Source organism: Dreissena polymorpha, chromosome 5 (genome assembly GCF_020536995.1).
Source record: "Dreissena polymorpha isolate Duluth1 chromosome 5, UMN_Dpol_1.0, whole genome shotgun sequence".
NCBI classification, from domain to species: Eukaryota; Metazoa; Mollusca; class Bivalvia; order Myida; family Dreissenidae; genus Dreissena; species Dreissena polymorpha.
Genome location: NC_068359.1, coordinates 595008 through 614266, shown reverse-complemented (window position 1 = coordinate 614266; position 19259 = coordinate 595008). Strand labels below are relative to the sequence as shown.

General features: G+C 33.4%; 1 protein-coding gene across 6 annotated transcripts in view; it reads left to right on the top strand.

The window, feature by feature from the left end:
* Window positions 1–984: 984 nt before the first annotated feature.
* The window catches only part of LOC127881948 (uncharacterized), a 220875-nt gene continuing 202600 nt past the window's right edge, over window positions 985–19259 (top strand). Inside the window, exons 1-4 of one of the 6 annotated variants that reach the window (XR_008050347.1) lie at window positions 985–1328; window positions 12598–12787; window positions 13390–14085; window positions 14721–17857. Coding sequence is in view for 1 of the 6 variants with exons in the window: in XM_052430212.1 (XP_052286172.1) it covers window positions 985–1328; window positions 12598–12787; window positions 13390–13500 (645 nt within the window). In the remaining 5 variants the exon portion in view is untranslated. Of the gene's footprint in view, window positions 1329–12597; window positions 12788–13389; window positions 17858–19259 lie in introns of those variants that run through there. The other 5 variants (XR_008050345.1, XR_008050343.1, XR_008050344.1 and 2 more) reach the window with 5 other exon arrangements.

Sequence of the window (19259 nt, the reverse complement as noted above, 5' to 3'; positions counted from 1 at the left end):
TTTACCTACAATCAACATTACCTACAATCAACATAAGTAATGCTCCTATTTTTATTAGAATTTCGCAAAAATGGCTATCAACTTAAAATTTTGCACATTGTTTTGTGAGAACCTTTGCTACAATATTGCATTAAAATCATTCATCCATGACACTCTGACAATATTGAAACATATGCAAATATGCGAAATATACATTAAATATTTACCGGAGGTATATATATAACTATATATAATTTTATTTCCTCCAAATAACGGAAACCACATTCTGTAAGTTTTAGAATTAGGTTTTTTTTTATTTGGAGAAAATAAATATACATATGCCAAAAAGTCGAAATGTTATGAAAATTCAAACAAATGATTTTTTTTCAATTAATTATTTCTTTATACATGTTATTATGCTTATAATTGTTGTCCATGAAAATGCTTTTGCAGTTTTTGAAATTATAAAGCAACTTTTCATTCCTAGCGATGTTTGTACTTTTTGAATGATAGATTAATCTACCAATAAAGACAGTTGGTCAGTAATGTACCATGAAAAGTAGTTTGTTGCAAACATGAGAGATTTGCCAATGAAAATACAAAATTCCTTTCTCGTCTCATTTCATTTTAAGAATTACCAAAATGTTAAGTCTGTGGTGCTTTATAATTTGTGCCGAGTTAATTTATCACTTATACTGTACATTGCACAAACATCATTTGTGTAGTATGCTGTTTTTGTATTGTGTACAAAAATTTAATTAATATTCCTGAACTAAAATGAGCTTTAGACATTTAAAATGAAGAATTAAAATACTGTATGTGAACTTTTTATAATTCAAGAATGTTTATCAATTGTTAATGCTGCTTATATCCTTCATACATATATTAACAGCCATAACAGTATTTGATAGGCAGAGTAATAACACAAAATGTCAGTAAAAACCAGTTCCATATTTCTGGCTTCAGGCATGCACGACCAATAATTTAGCAACAACATTAACAACAATGAGCTCAACAACTGTACTGCCACGTATCACCCCGGTGAGCACCCCGCTACCGACGGGAATCACTCAGCCGCCACCTCGATCTCATAGCTCTGCCTCGCTCTACGTCCCATACCCACCCCGGGAACTCTCCAGCTATGGAGACTTCATCCGGATACCAGGACGCGTGAACCCGCTTGCGCCGCCCCCGCCGCGACGAAGGATCAACTGGAGTTGGGAGACGACAGACCAGCACTATGAGAATGAGAAGCGGGCCTTGCTCATGCAGAAGCGAGAACACACGAGGTATCACTCAGCCTGGTCTAAAGCGTTCTATGGGGCACCTGCTGAAAAAGAAGCATACAGGTATGTTAGAATTCATGTATTTGTTTTGTTAATTAGTGGTTAATTGTTTCATTGACAAATTGTTGTTTTTAACCTCAGTAAAATAATATGTTGTATCAAAGGACATAAGTTTCAGGAAAAGAAGATAATGAAAAAATTCTTCAAGAACTAAATACTCGTACTGTAGATTCATTTATGTATGTTGACATGCTGGTGGATTCATACAATCAGGCATTTATTATTTAATCTTTAGTTCATATATTTTTTATTATGTTTGATATAAGGCTTCAGACGTTAATGGGCATTGATTTCATGATAGAGAGGACCCTAAAAAATCTGTGGAAATTAACTATTTGTTTTCTTGAACTATTTTGTTACACCCAGATTAGCAAAAAATTGGTTATCCCATACCACCAAAACATTTATTGATAATAAGAGAAGGTATTATCTTTTCATTCATCAAATGTATAATTAGCCATAATCTTCTCCTAATCTCTAGACATTGACTATCATGTATTGACAAGTTGGGATTTTGATCTACTAGGAAACAAAAATGTATGTGTCATATTTTTCTGGTTTCAACACAGTATTAAAGGGATCTTTTCACGCTTTGGTAAATTGACAAAATTAAAAAAAGTTGTTTCAGATTCGCAAATTTTCGTTTTGGTTATGACATTTGTGAGGAAACAGTAATACTGAACATTTACCATGCTCTAATATAGCCATTATATGCATCTTTTGACGATTTTAAAACCTAAAAATTATAAAGCGTTGCAACGCGAAACGATTGAATAATTTGGAGAGTTCTGTTTTTGTCGTTAAATTTTGTGAAACTACGAAGATTGCTTATATAACGTATAAAATACGTTTAGCATGTGTTGTCGGAGGAATAGCTCAGTAGGTTAAAGCGTTTTTACTTCAGGACTCTGGCAGGACTCCAGGGGTCACTGGTTCGAAACCTGCCCCGGGCTATGTTCTTTTCCTTTTTTTAATTTTATTCTTGATTTTTAACTGGAGCTTTTACGATCCAATGTTTACATTTATCAATATAAAGCATTTAATGAATAAGTTTAAAAAATGCCAAAATCTGTGAAAAGGCCCCTTTAAATAATATTGGGAAAAGCACTGGCTAATGTGATAGAGCATGCAATGACATAAATTTCCATGTCATTGTTAACATAGGATTAACTAGATTCTTTTAACTGCAATATATATGGTGTAAGGCACACCTGCTTCAAGTGTGGCTAATTGCTTTTAGCTGGAGAAAGCAAACAGGTTGGCATAACAGAAATGATTAAAATTGAAATAAACTGTGATAGCATTCCAGTGCGCCAGTCAGCAATAATATTGGTTCTTAATCCAGTTTTTATCAAGCTGCCAATTTAATTGTTAGTGCAACCATTATATCAAAGACAAATATTTTATTTGGTGTTTGGTATCTGAGCTATTGCCATGTGTAGGGTTTGAAAAGTTAAGGCTTGATAAGGCTTTGACGACCGTCTAACTGAAAATAATTTTGTGTCTTAGCTTGGTGTGTTTGGACAAACATGGATATGTTTTTATTTTTAGAATTTCAATTTAATGCGATAATATTAATCAATCAATAAGCACATGCTGCCATATAGGACAAACAAACACATTAATTTATCGGCATATCTGACATGGCTAGGTTATTTGTTTAAAACTTTACATCTGAAAGATAAGTCAAGGATTCATTAAGATACTGCACTTCAGTATAGTGAAAAGGCATAAAATAAAGTCTTAGACACTGTGTCTGGTCAGCTTAAACTTGCATTCTAGTTTGTTGTACAAGAACTTTGTTAGATCATGAATTTCTAAAACATTTTATTTGTCATATATGATACAATATAGGAAATCACAAAATAATTTTTTTGAGAAACATCTAAAAGTATGAAATATGTTCCACTTATGGAAGCCATTGAGACATTTGCTTATATGCGGTGAACCAACAGTTACAATTGACAAGTTTCAAGTGAAATAATGCTATTATTTTATAAGTTAAAAATAAATTTGTTTATTATCAGTTATATGTTAGTTTTATCTAAATACTTTTCAATAGACACTACATTTCTTGAACTTGTATCCTGAAATATAAATCAGTTAAATTCAAAAACTTTTTATTATCAATCAATTTTCTCTTAATGATCAGAATGCTTGTAGCCATGGTGCCCAGACTTGTTTATATATTAATTATGACCACAAGCCAAACAGATTGCATGTATTTTATTTACCAATTGAATATATCCCACACACTGTTCTGAACCTTCTTCATCAATATTGATATAGAGGTTTAGAGGCCAATCAAGGGCCTTGATTTTTCCTTTAAGATTGTGGTCTAATTAATTTGTATTGAAATGTATAAAATGTATAATATAATTTGGGGTATTATGTGATAAGAATGAAACAAGAAAGTATTTAACGGTAATAATGATGGGTTTTATTAAAAACATTGTAATGGTATACATAGAGAATACTAGGTCGGTGCCGAATAAAGCAAAGTTTATTTTGCGAGGCTTAGAAAATCTGAACCACGAGCCTTGGCGAGTGGTTCAGATTTTCGTGCCGAGCAAGATAAACTTTGCTTTATTCGGCACCGACCTAGTATTCGATTTATCCCATCAATTTTCTTAGTCGTAAATTATTTCTTTAAACATAGAATAGGAAAATCGAACTAGACGGAAAATCCCAATGATATTTTAAGCAAACATTGTTTCATTATTTTAATCGTGTCGAGCCTAATACATTACAAAAAGATCAGTAACCAACCTGTTTTTCGTTTATCATACCTCTACGTCCCCGATTTTTAAGAAATAATGGAAAAAAAGACACTAAACAACTGCATCTTTAGCGTGAAACAACATGCATTGTGTCGTATGACGTATTAATAATGACGTCACGAGTACGCGCACTTAATATTTGTAAATAATGTTTATTTGCTTTTTGAGTTGCATTGTGTGTAAAAACTATATTACATCTTGGTATCAAATTGTTTGTTTTGTTGAATCTGATTCGATTTTACTAAAAATGATTACTTTATAGTTGATTCCGAGTAATATGAACATTCTTCGCCGCGCGTGACAGCTATATTTCAGCACTGCTGAAATAAAGGTAAATTTATTTCACAGTGGTTTATTTCGACAATGCACGTCTGATGATGGGATAAAAATCATTTACTGTACCTTGCAATTTTAAGGATTTAAGTTATGTTTTTTTCAGATAAGACGTGAGAAATGTAAATGTATCTCATTGATATTAGTTTTATTATGTTTTTTGTCTTATAATTTGAATTTTTAATTATTCAATTTAATTATTTAATATATAACGAGATGTTCATACACAAAAACTGCAATAACTTAAGCTTCTCGTACTACAAACTCAACAGTTACAATAAAAACATTATTATAGAACTCCATTATTATTGACAAGTAGAATGTGGTTTAACGGTAACAATAAAGACACATGGTCTTAACAATAATGGCAAACAAAATAGAATAAATTTAATCACTCTCAAGTATTGAGCATGGAACAAGTTACACATGCACTACACGTCTATCCTGAATTAAACATGAGTATGAATTGTAGGCAAGACAATTAAATACAATTTATCAGACATCAAAGATAAAACAAAGCACTTCAGTACACTGTTTTAAATGGATTAACCGATTGGTGCATGAATGATCACAATTTAGTCTAACAGATGCTTCACAATTTAAAAGACATGTTTAGAGAGAACTATTAATTATTTATTTGAATGAACAATATGTGAATCAATAGGCGCTCTCTGCTTTTTTGTCAATGTAAACACATTATAAATTTTAATGAGCTATTTTCATGAGGAAAAACTGTTTGATTTAATAGTTTTTAAATGCGCTGAAAGGGAGTTTTAAAGTTTCCTCACTGTTTGTCAGTATGTCTGCACTTTTTGGTTTCTGCAGACTCTAACTTAACCAGTTTTCGTCTAATTGTGACCAAACTTTCTGAAAATGTGTATGAGCATAATATGGAGGCCATGTTAATTGACCAATATCCCAAGCACTTTGCAGATATGGCCATCCAGGTCAGTTGAAAATTCCTGTTAAAGCCATAACTTTGCCATATTTTGATAGATTCTACAAAAACTTGGCACAAATGTAAATTTTCCTAAGACATTGTGTCACCTATTACACCCGCTCTAACCTCAAAGGTCAGGTCAAAGGTAAAATTTGTCCATACAACTTAAAAATTCCTGATTCCTGCCATAACTTTGACATATATTGATGGATTTAATATTAATAAGGCACAATTGTAAACTTTCATAAGACAACATTCATTCATCATGCAATTTTAAAATCACTTTAATACCACAAAAGACCACTGTGACGAGATGGCATGTTGAGTTAATCCCCCTTTTCTGAACCTCAAAGGTCAAGGTCACACTAAGAGGTAAAATATCCGAATTAACCATAAAACTTTGTGATTAACATTAGAGGAGTTTTGAAAATAAAAGTGCAACGTGGGGGCATTCCTTATTCTATGCACATATGTCTTGTATATTACAATGACATTGTTCAGCATTTTCCATATGAACAAGTGTCTGACAATTATTTTTATTTTCTTGTTCAGATATTAGGTTACTTCTGTTGTTTGCTTAACTCTAATGTTACATACTGTGTGCAAGTTGTTTTTGTAGATGTTACTGTTTTTGTACCAGGATATTGATTAACAATTAACAAATAATTAGAAGCTCTTTGTATTGTTTGTTCTACCCATACTTGAACTAATGAATGGTAGATATATTGTTCTTTGTTGAAGTACATTTGCAATTGCCTCTCATGGACGTGACAACATTTGCATGCAATCTGAGTTGTCTATTACATACACACTAACCAGTGTGGACTGTGGGGACAGTGGTCTAGTGGTAAGATGCTGGGCTAGGGATCGAAAGGTCCCTGGTTTGAATCCCGCCTAGGCACTGGATTTTTCTGAGCAAAAAATTAATTCCGCGCTTGCTTCTCTCCACCCAGGTGTATAAATGAGTACCTGTGAGGGAAATAAGTCAAAGTGCCGTGGCTGCCTGGTGTGCCATAATTATGTTAACGCACGACTTAAATCCCAGTGATTGGGGGGCGGGCGGGGGTTGATTGTGACGTCAGCTGAAGATGTATATCGAAGCAGACTATAAACCGCACCTTTAACTTTTAATGACAACTACAAGTTTACAGTCCTGTATCATGTTAGGGCTGAAAATGTTTTTTGTGGCAAATATGATGCAAAATTTTTGTCAGTAAATTAAGTTTTAATATGAATAAGCTTTTAATGATCATCTTGTTCAGAGAACCAACCCCCACATTTATACCTTTTAAATTGGTTGGCCATTTGAAATGCATCGTTATTGATTTTCTATCAAACTTAAAACACATTTGAATACAAGCATTTCAATGTATGTATGTATGTATAGTTTTATACTGTTATGTTAATTAATAAGCAGGAAATGAAAAACATCACTTGAATTGAAGCAACAAGCATGATAGAATGAATTAAATTAGTGCCAAAACTCATGGCTATTGGTTTGTTATAGTATACTCAAACATAAAAATAACAATTTAACATGTAACAAGGGCTGTTTGTAAAACATGCATGCCCCCCATATGGGCTCTCCGTTGTAGTGACAGCCATTGTGTGAATATGTTTTTTGTCACTGTGACCTTGACCTTTGACCTAGTGACCTGAAATTCAATAGGGGTCATCTACCATTCATGATCAATGTACCTATGAAGTTTCATAATCCTAGCCATAAGCGTTCTTGAGTAATCATCCGGAAAACATTTTACTATTTCGGGTCACCGTGACCTTGACCTTTGACCTAGTGACCTGAAAATCAATAGGGTCATCTGCGAATCATGATCAATCTACCTATCAAGTTTCATGATCCTAGGAATAAGCGTTATTCAGTTATTATCCGGAAACCATTTTACTATTTCAGTTCACCGTGAACTTGACCTTTGACCTAGTGACCTCAAAATCCATAGGGGTCATCTGCATGTCATGATCAATGTACCTATGAAGTTTCATCATCCTAGGCATAAGCGTTCTTGAGTTATCATCCGGAAACCATTTTATTATTTCAGGTCACCATGACCTTGACCTTTGACCTAGTGACCTCAAAATCAATAGGGGTCATCTGCGAGTCATGATCAATGTACCTATGAAGTTTCATGATCCTAGGCCTAAGCATTCTTGAGTTATCATCCGGAAACCATTTTACTATTTCGGGTCACTGTGACCTTAACCTTTGACCTAGTGACCTGAAAATCAATAGGGGTCAACTGCGAGTCATGATCAATCTACCTATCAAGTTTTATGATCCTAGGCCAAAGCGTTCTTGAGTTATCATCCGGAAACCATTTTACTATTTCGGGTCACCGTGACCTTGACCTTTGACAAAGTGACCTCAAAATCAATAGAGGTCATCTGCGAGTCATGATCAATGTACCTATGAAGTTTCATGATCCTAGGGATAAGCATTCTTGAGTTATCATCCGGAAACCACCTGGTGGACGGACGGACTGACAGACCAACCGACCGACATGTTCAAAGCAATATACCCCCTCTTCTTCGAAGGGGGGCATAAATATATAAAGTAGATGTAATGTTCAAGTGAGCGACACAAATTTTAACCTGAATGTAAGTCAATTGATTGCATATCATGAGAGACAGGCAAACAATACAGCTTTAAACTATGGGGTCACAGTACTTACTTAAGTATTGGTTCTTACATAACAGCTCTTGATTATCACTAAAGCACTACTTGAATGTAATTGTAGGATATTTAATTTAGAGCTTAGTGGGATAAGGACTTTTTTACAGTCAATAAATAATAATAATAAATAAATAAACAGAAGTTTTATCAGTTCTTGTTACACATTTTAAGACCCTGACACAAAACTTATCGTGAATTTACGACAGTAAGATTTAAAAAAGAGACTTATTTTTAAATACGTTAACAATGAAAATACTTCATTTGTGAAATAAATTATGAATGAGCATAAACGATTAACGCAGTATAGTCAATCTTACTTAAAAGCAAATAAATAAATTGCACACTTTTATTTTAGAAATATGTAGTGATATTGGCATCATATTGCCATTAAGCTAAATAAGAAAATGTTAATTGCATAGTTAATACAGATAAAATATAAATTATCCCTTAATTGCTCTGTACAATTAATTATATACTGGTTAGATTTCTCCCCAATGGAACTCAATAGAATAAGAAAATACTTTTTTTAAATAAACATTAATAATGTATGTTGTTCTGTCCTATTAATCAATTGCGGGACAATATTAAGACAGATGGCCTTTCAACAAAAACTTAAGTTCAACAGGTAGATAAATAGTTCTTGAGACTTTCATATCTTTGTTAAGTGCTCAGCAATCAAAATTTACCTTAGCTGTTTGCTTGTCAGTATGACCAGTGTTTGAATATTACCAAAAGGATACAAAATCTCTCTGGCGATAATTACAAAACTATATTTACATTTCCAGCCAATTATGGTCATTAGTTAAAAATGAAGTCGAGAGGCCTTTTTGAAGAAATGCATTTTGTAAACAAATTCGTATATAAAAATTAAGAGTCATTTTTGGAATTTATTTTGTTAAATAAGGTTTGGAATATTCTTTCAATGAAATGGTCTATAACACATGCAAGTCTTCCACTCCTTTTTTCTCGTAGTAAAAGTCATAAACATCTTTTTTTTTCAATGTACCTAGTTTAAAATTATTATAATATTTATCATCAATTATTGTTAATATTCATTAGTATAAATAGATCTTATGGCAAATTTTTCAGAGTAACTGTTTCACAAAACATTAAATAGCTATCGACGCACTTTGCAATTATGAGTATGTTATATCGTGACATATATCTCTCAATACGTAGTTAAGGGGAATATACTGGAATCTCCATTGACGCCTGTCTGTTTGTTCGTCTGTTTGTCTGTCTGTCCATAAACAAAAACTTGTCCAGAGGCTTTCTCCTACTCTCTTAAGCTATAACATTTCCACTTTCAGGCCTTGTTTCTCAAGAAATGAAGTTCTGAATGTGCAATATGTGTCATCCTACGCTTTATCCTATGTCACTAAAAGTTATGCCCCTCTTTCAACTCAAATTGTCATCTTGTTTAAATTTTGTTCAGCGCATATCTTGAAAACTAAAAGAGCTTTCAACCTGAAACTTAATATGTTGGTAGATCTCATTCAGGGTGGTATGACAGTGACGAGAACTAAACAATTTGTTTTCAAATTTATAAACGATTGCCCTTTGTTAATTTTTGTACTTTACTTATGTCCAGACATGTCTCTAAAACTGTTATGAGGTACAGAAATGTCTCTAAAACTGTTATGAGGTACAGACATGTCTCTAAAACTGTTATGAGGTACAGACATGTCTCTAAAACTGTTATGAGGTATCAGCTTGAGATGTATCTAATTTTGGAGATGTGCAGTGCAAAAGAGCTATAATTCTTGCTTCCATATTTTGAGTTATTGCCCTTTCTTGATTTGTGTTTTGTAATTAAATTAAGTTTCAAGCAAATCTTCTTAAATATCAGAGGTATCAGCGCATAAGAACCATAACTCCCTCATTCATAGTTTCACAGTTATTGGCTTTTTAAATATTGATGCTGCATTTTTAGTGCATATCTTGACTATCTTATGTGATATTACAATTAAACTTGATATATAAGAAGCTTGATTGTTGGGAAACCAGTTCCTAAAACTTACCTGAAATGCCTACTGACAAAGTAGCATGCAATGGGGTATTTTAGGCACAACAGTCAAGTTCTAGCTTCAATACATGTTAAATTTTTGTGTTTTTTTGTTAAACCATAGGAATTGTGTTTGTCATGGTTATACAAAGGTATTCCTTATTCAGGAGACATCTATGGCATGTTCAAGAATAAATCAAGCAGCAGTTTAGAATGGAAATTTACCTGTCAAGAGGATACTGTATTTTAGATGATGGGAAATTGAATAGTGGGTTATTTTAATGGTGAAAATAAATGATGAATATCGTTTACAATGGAATGTATTTCTCAACATGAAGTTATTGTTTAGTAAAATAACTATTGCGCTGTGTTTTGAGTATCTATCAATTATGAATTGAAACAAAGGCAAAGTACCAGTCCTAAAGTAGTCTCACTCGAGAAAATAAGAACTGTACTTTTTTACTCAGCATTTGTAGAAGCCTACCTTTCATTCCGAAAATAAAATTTACACAAAAAAGAAACTTGTCACTATTGAGAAAATTAACTCTTTCAGTGCTGGAACCGAATTTTGAGGCCTTTGCAAACATTTTGGATCCAGATGAGACGCCACAGAATGTGGTGTCTCATCAGGATCCAAACTGTTTGCTATTCTTATAGTATTCTTTGAAAAAATTGAAGAAAATGCTAATTTTAGAAATTCAGCAGACAACATTTTAGCAGACAACAAATTTCCCAGCATGCAAAGGGTTAAAGATAATGGTTGTTCTATTACCCAACTTTTTGCCAGCCCAAACTGCTCCCCAAAGTAACTTTTCACACCAAGGACATATCAAGTGAATTCCCAACGAAAAGTGGTGCATACACATTCAAATCTAAATGAAAACATGAAGTGTATTTTTAAATGTTTAAAACCTCATAGTTGCAAGTTATGTACATGGATCCTGTCCTATAGAGAATGTTTATCCCCAATACATCAATCAATATTAATCCCTCTAGGTGAGACGATTTATTCCGATGATTTGCCCTTTGTCAAATAGACTTTAAACCAGTATCTGATCTGAATAATCGAAGACTAAGTTACTTGAATACTGTAAGTTTAATGATCAAGGTTTAATGCATTTTATTGGTAAGCGTGCTCCGATCCATTTCCACACTGAGATAAAGTAACAACGATTTTCAAATGTCAATATTATATTATGTTTAATAACCTTACTTACATAATGCAGTAGAAACGACCAATGAAGAAAAAATCATTTGACAGCTTTGAAAATGAAAAGAATTTTTACCGATTTATGGTAGATGAAATTCTGTAATAATTGTTTTTTCTGCATTAGACAACATATGAATGCTAGAAAGCCTAAATAATATATCAACTGGCAACATGTATTTGAACAGTTCAATACTTCATGTTTGGCGAACTGTATATCAATTGAAACCCATTTTTGTGTGTCAACAACCCCATCTCTAACATGAAAATAGTTCAAACAATGCTAATACAATATTGGTTTACTTTCACAGCGGGGTAAATGTGGTAATTTTACAAATGAGGCCACAGAGAAAACTGGGTGTCTGACTATTGGGAAACAGAACATTCAATATTAATACAGTTATGAGCAATTTTGTTGTGACACTTTGAAAATTGAAACCCCTTCTTTAAGCACATCAAACAGAAATGCTAAAATAGCTGAAATTTGAACCAAACTTGATTTCTATTGTGGAGCTCCCTAAGGAAAAGCTTGATATAGCAGTCACAATGGTCAAGGGTATGTGCTTGCTAGCTAGCTGGTGTTCTTGTCCTGACTGTACATTTTTCATTCATCGTGCAATTTGAAAATTAGCATAAATGACCTCCATAAGGAGAAAGCGTGTTGTGTGTAACATCCTTTCTGTACCTCTAATGTCGATGTAACTTACAGGTCAAGTGTCAAGTTTGGTCATAAAACAGCTTTTACAGTAAATAACTTTTTCATTCATGTGATTCTTAAAAAATTCAACACAAATGCAAGTAACGCAGACAAAGATATGGTTTGTCATGTGTTACTCCGAGTCCCTATAAAGTCTCTCTAAAGTGAAGGTCACTTTTAGTAGCCAAAAGTCAAACTTGCCTATAAGGCAAACAGCAACTTCATTATTCATAATGCAATTTTTTTGTATATATTTACTACAATTGTTGCACACACAAGTACATTTAGCCTGCCCCTTGAGCAAAGGTCAAGGACACTGGCATATTTGGGAATTAGACTGAAAGTGATTCCTGACCCTCCTTAATTTCTGATTGCTTTTAGGGGATTTTTACCATGGTACTATAGGGTCAGCTTGAAAGTCCAACATCCCAGTGGGAAATATTTATAGCTAGGTCCCATAATTATAAGATGTTTACTTTACCTCATAACTTTATAAACATCAACAACTTGTTGAGTAGGCAGATTTATTTATACTATTAATTTAAGATCAATTCATTTAGGAAAACTGAAAGACCTTAACCATGAGCCTTGGTAACCCAGTATTCTCTATGTATTTAACAGACGTCATTTTCGGGAGGTGTTAAAGCAACAGATGTCAGACAAGAGTGTTATGGCCAAAGAGGAGTTTCAACAAAAGGTTGCCGAGACGGAACAGGCTATAGCGTATGATCGCCAATGTCGATCGCATGATGCCGAGGAATACCACAAGAAGCACCAGTTTCTGATGAAATACAGAGATACAAATAAATCGGTAAGCAATCAATTATTTCATGATGTCATGATTTTCTTTGGGGAATTTTAATGATATGTCTGTTTTTGCAACAACAACAAATTATTAATTGCAAAGTGACAATTTGTTTACCATAAAGTTTTCTTGATTAATCTAAATGTAAATGGGTGTTTTTCAAAAGGTATTTCAATTTTGTGTTATTTATCTAATACAAATGTAACTGGAATATTTGTTTTACACATTATGCATTTCAAATACCAAACTTCTGTATAATTGTAGAATGTATACTTTAGATTTATATTTACACAAATACAAAGTAAATTGCCAGTAAATATTTTAAATTGTCATTGATTAATTACCCTGTTCTTGGTCAATAAACCATTTTTTATTCCATACAAAAACATACAAAGTAGCAAGGCAATATTTGGTGAATACATGCATCTATTGATAACACTTGCAAAAATGGTTTTCATGTTAAAACCGGGATTGTCCTGTGGTGAATATTATATAACATTATAAAAAAAACACAATTGTATCTGGGCTGTAATTGGAATCACATATTAACTTGTTGTAACTTTATTTTCTAATTGTTTAATTACATAAAACATTTTTTTTTATTTCAGCAAATGGAGGAAAAGTGGGCACATAGAAAATACAACAGAGAGTTGGAAAATAGGGTGGACAGAGAAAGACTGCGATATAACCCGATTAATTGGAGCTGTTCACTAAAATAGTTAACATTATTAGAATAGCTATAACGAGATTCTTCAACTTACTGTGATTTCCTCATAAAACTGTTGTAGGTAGTTATTTATATACAACGTAGATACAACAGTTTAACAGTTTCTAATTACAAAACTGGGGGCATTTTGTTGTCAACAACGCTATTTATAGTCCAATTATTTGCTTATTACCTTAAGCAGTTAACCTATCTCTTAAAATGATACAAGTGTCAGACTGCTATTGTTTAAGCTACTAGCAATATTGTTTTTCTATAGCACTGATTTTAGTACAAGCTCTGAAAATGATGAACAAGTTTTTGCATTATTTTGCAACTCACATTTATTAAATATGTACTGAAATGACAACCATTTTGAAGTTAAAATAATATTTTTATGCCCCCCTTCGAAGAAGAGGGGGTATATTGCTTTGCTCATGTCGGTCGGTCGGTCGGTAGGTCGGTCGGTCCGTCCACCAGGTGGTTGTCGTATGATAACTCGAGAACGCATACGCCTAGGATCATGAAACTTCATAGGTAGATTGATCATGACTCGCAGATGACCCCTATTGATTTTGAGGTCACTAGGTCAAAGGTCAAGGTCACGGTGACCCGAAATAGTAAAATGGTTTTCGGATGATAACTCAAGAACGCATACGCTTAGGATCATGAAACTTCATGGGTAGATTGATCATGACTCGCAGATGATCCCTATTGATTTTGAGGTCACTAGGTCAAAGGTCAAGGTCACGGTGACCCGAAATAGTAAAATGGTTTCCGGATGATAACTCAAGAACGCATACGCCTAGGATCATGAAACTTCATGGGTAGATTGATCATGACTCGCAGATGACCCCTATCAATTTTGAGGTCACTAGGTCAAAGGTCAAGGTCACGGTGACCCGAAATAGTAAAATGGTTTCCGGATGATAACTCAAGAACGCTTACGCCTAGGATCATGAAACTTCATGGGTAGATTGATCATGACTCGCAGATGACCCCTATCAATTTTGAGGTCACTAGGTCAAAGGTCAAGGTCACGGTGACCCGAAATAGTAAAATGGTTTCCGGATGATAACTCAAGAACGCATACGCCTAGGATCATGAAACTTCATAGGTAGATTGATCATGACTTGCAGATGACCCCTATTGTTTTTGAGGTCACTAGGTCAAAGGTCAAGGTCACGGTGACCTGAAATAGTAAAATGGTTTTCGGATGATAAGTCAAAGGTCAAGGTCACGGTGACCTGAAATAGTAAAATGATTTTCGGATGATAACTCAAGAACGCTTTTGCCTAGGATCATGACACTTCATAGGTACATTGATCGTGACTCGCAGATGACCCCTATTGATTTTCAGGTCACTAGGTCAAAGGTCAAGGTCACAGTGACAAAACTCGTGCTCACACAATGGCTGCCACTACAATGGACAGCCCATATGGGGGGCATGCATGTTTTACAAACAGCCCTTGTTGCAATGGTTTTTAAATGTGAATAAAGTATTATATTTATCATGATAATCATATCATTGTGCTTTGTGTGAAAATTGATTCATTGTCTGCTTTGTAATTAAAATTTATAATTTTCATTACATGTAAAAAAAATATAGTATCATGACTTTTTTCTCATTGTATAAGTTATTTTTTATGAGCCTATTATAGGCAATTCATTGAGATAAAACTTAACCAATTTTCACAAAACTTTTTGAAAATATAAGTTCACATAAAATAGAGTCCAAGTTTGATAACCAGCCAATGCCCAACAATTATTTCCTTTTCTTTATACAAAAAGGGCAAATTCCCTGTATCAACTCTCATAACTCATTCACTTCCACATAATCTTAACCATCCTTGCCAAATAAGGGGTCCATTTTTTACAACAGATGTATAGTTCTGTTCATGACCTATTTAAATGTTTACATATCATATGCCATGTGGGAAACACTGCCACACAGTACATGTAATCAGTTTAATTGTCTGCTAACTTGCAAATGGATGTACTAAATCAAATTTACATATAACCGATACACATCGAGATTTACTAGAAGTCAATTGCAGGTCCACCCGTAAATTGTATATGCACTCATGAAGAGGCAGGTGACCCTGCCAGTAAACTATGAAATATGCACACATATACTAAAAGTAGAATAATGATTGCCAAGGAAAGAATGCCACAAAAATGTGGCAATGATAATCAACTTTCTCAACAGGTAACCTTCTTTAAAAAATCCTTTGCCATTTCAAATTTTAAAGGGGCCTTTTCACAGATTTTGGCATGTTTTGAAGATTGTCATTAAATGCTTTATATTGATAAATGTAAACATTAATTTTTAAAAGCTCCAGTAAAAAATCAAAAATAAAATTTAATAAAGGAAAAAAAGTAGCATGCAGCAGGGCTCGAACCAGTGACCCCCGGAATCCTGAAGTAAAAACACATTTGCCAACTGAGCTATCCTGCCAAGTATACATATATTGTGTATTTTATACGTTATATAAGCAATCTTCGTAGTTTCACAAATTTAAACGACAACAACAGAACTCTCCAAATTATTTAATCGTTTCGCGTTGCAACGCTTTATAATTTTTAGTTTTAAAATCGTCAAAAGATGCATAATAAAAAAATAATAATGCCTATATTAAACCATGGCAAATGTTCAGTAATACTGTTTCCTCACAAATATCACAACTAAACCGAAAATTTGCGAATCTGAAACAACTTTTTTCAATTTTGTCAATTTACGAAACCGTGATAAGACCCCTATAACCGGTTGTGGGCAAGCAGGCGTCCTCTTAACTAAAATCCTGGATACCTATGTGATAAGGGCTGTAACGATACACAATGGAATATTCGAATACGGCTGTGGACGAATCGTATTCTTTATTCGCCACCTCCCGAACCGAATATTTGACGAATACAAACAACGTGGTTTCGAGTTTGAAAGGTTAATCATCTTATGTTACCTTACAAATAAAGATTAATACAATAAACCCCTACATTTAAATGTTCTTCTCCTTATTACGGCCTTTTTCATCATTGTTTACCCCACCCACTATGTTACACAGTGAGATTATCAACAAAAATGGGAGGCACCGGTTGAAAATTTACGACATTGAACTGAAAAATCTTTTGATGGTTGTTTAATATTTATTTAGGTAAATACGAGTGAATTGATGCTCAAACATAAGCACAACAGATTAGCAGATGGAATTTATTTTTTGTTTATCTTTACCATTATGATTGTGCAACTTATCAACAAACATGGAGCCTAGCAAAGGGAATGCGCTACTTTGGTTTCCCCATAGTCATGTTTTCAAAACTGTGTTCAAAGTTTAAGCAGTTGTAGTCAGTGTATGTCTATTTCAAAATTTTATATTTCATATTTTCAGTATGCAATGATTCTCATTTATCAAATTGACAAATTAGTTTCATACTATATAATTTCATGTCAAGTTTTCAGTATTAATTTTGTTCATTGAAATTCATATTCGCGAATAAATATTCGTATTCGCCACCCTGTATTCGTGATACGTATCGTATTCGTTTCCTAGTGTATTCGTTACAGCCCTATATGTGATTGATTGAATAATACTTGAAGCCTATTTAAACAATAAAGTTAACAAACAGTAGAAACATATATGCCAGTTAATGGTCAATTATATGAATATCAGAACGTCTTTTATATTTTCAAGAACTGTCGGTGAGAATTAAAACTTTCATATATATAACAGAATATGTGTGTATTGGTTGTTTTTTATCTTCATATGTTGTGTTTTGTTTTGTCTTACAATTTTTTAAGAAAGAGACTGTTTCAGATAAAAAATATTGTTTTGTTTTTTTCTACATTTCACATTGTAATCACTAATGTATTTCAGTATTATTTATGTAGTAGAAACATTATATACTATGCGTTACATGTAATTTTCATTTCCTTAATTTTGTACATGTTTAATTTAACTCTTCCACATTATGCTCTTTTCCAAATTATTGGACAGTTACATAAAATATTTGTCCCAGTACGCATGTTTAATATATATATATTTTGTGAAAATTAAGTCGTCCTTTTTAAATATCACAGTGATATATTGTGAGGATTCCCTGGTCATATTTGAACATCTTTAACGTTAATGTGACATTATAGAAGTCATTTACTTCTTGAAAAGACTTAAGGAAAATGTAATGAAGATAATACTTTGTAAAGCTACCCTTGTATACGCTGTCGAAAAGTTTATTATTGTATATTGTATTTTGTATAGTATATATTGCTATGGTTTCTACTTTTCTTCTGTGATTTGATGTTGCCACTGTAAGCGTGTGTCTCTTCCTTGACATTTATAATATCAATTTGTTGAATAAAAATACAAAAATTCAAAGTAGTGAATCTTGAGGTCTTTTATCAGGATTTGAATAAACTTAATAGTTAAAGACTAATTATTTTCCAGTTTGTGTCAAAAGTACTTTCAAAATTTAAGACATAAAGCATCAAAACCTCTGAAAAGAAGCGCTGTCACTGAGTGTGTCAAATCCTCTCATAGTGCTGTTTGGACTTAAAAGCATAATCTTCACCTAAAAAGTTGGGAAAAACTAAAATTTATTTATTGAAAAAATAGAACATTAGCAACATATACCAACAACTCTAAAATCGTTAAGAAAGAGTTATGGTAATTGTAGAATGCACAGTTTTTCACATTCCTTACCATAATAAGAACTCGAGTAAGATTCTCTTCAATAGAAATAGGGTTATGCTCCAAAATTGTCTTCCTTGTACACTGAAAGGAAGCAAAGAGCAATTACTCCATGAACATCAAAAAAAGAGTTATGGTTCCTGAAAGCTGCTCTTCCTCTCAAAGCTTGCTAGCATTATATTTTCATTAACATCCCTTCTACATGTCATTTACAAAAAATAACATTCCTGAATTGTGATTTGCATAGGAAAAATGATTGGTAAGAACTAAAAACAAGAGGGCCATGATGGCCCTGAATCGCTCACCTGACTCATTAAGATCAGATGAAAACTATGACCTCTATTGTCTACGCAATGTTTTTCTATGATTTGACCTAGTGACCTAGTTCCTGACTCTAGATGACCCAAATACAATCCCAATCCAGATTTCATCAAGATAAACATTCTGACCACAGTTCATAAATATTGGATGAAAACTGTGACCTCTATTGTCAACACAAGGTTTTTCTATTTATTTGACCTAGATTTTTACCCCAGATGACCCAAATACAATCCCACCCAGATTTCATCAAGAATTCTGACCAAATTTCATAAAGGTTGGATGAAAACTGTGATCTCTAATGTCTACACAAGGTTTTTCTATTATTTGACCTAGTGACCTAGTTTTTGACCCCAGATGACCCAAATAAAATCCCAACCCAGATTTCATCAAGATAAACATTCTGACCAAATTTCATAAAGATTGGATGAAAACTGTGACCTCTATTGTCTACAGAAGGTTGTTCTATTATTTGACCTAGTGACCTTGTTTTTGACCCCAGATGACCCAAATACAATCCCAAACCGGATTTCATCAAGATAAACATTTTGACCAAATTTCATCAAGATTGGATGCAAACTGTGACCTCTACTGTCTACACAAACAAATTGTTGACGGACGGACGCACGGACACATGCAGGCACGCACAACGGACGCCGGACATCACACGATCACATAAGCTCACCGTGTCACTTCATGACAGGTGACCTAAAAATATGTGTCGGAGATAAACATGAACAGTTGTGGTTAAAATCCCATAGAAACAAGGGCTGTT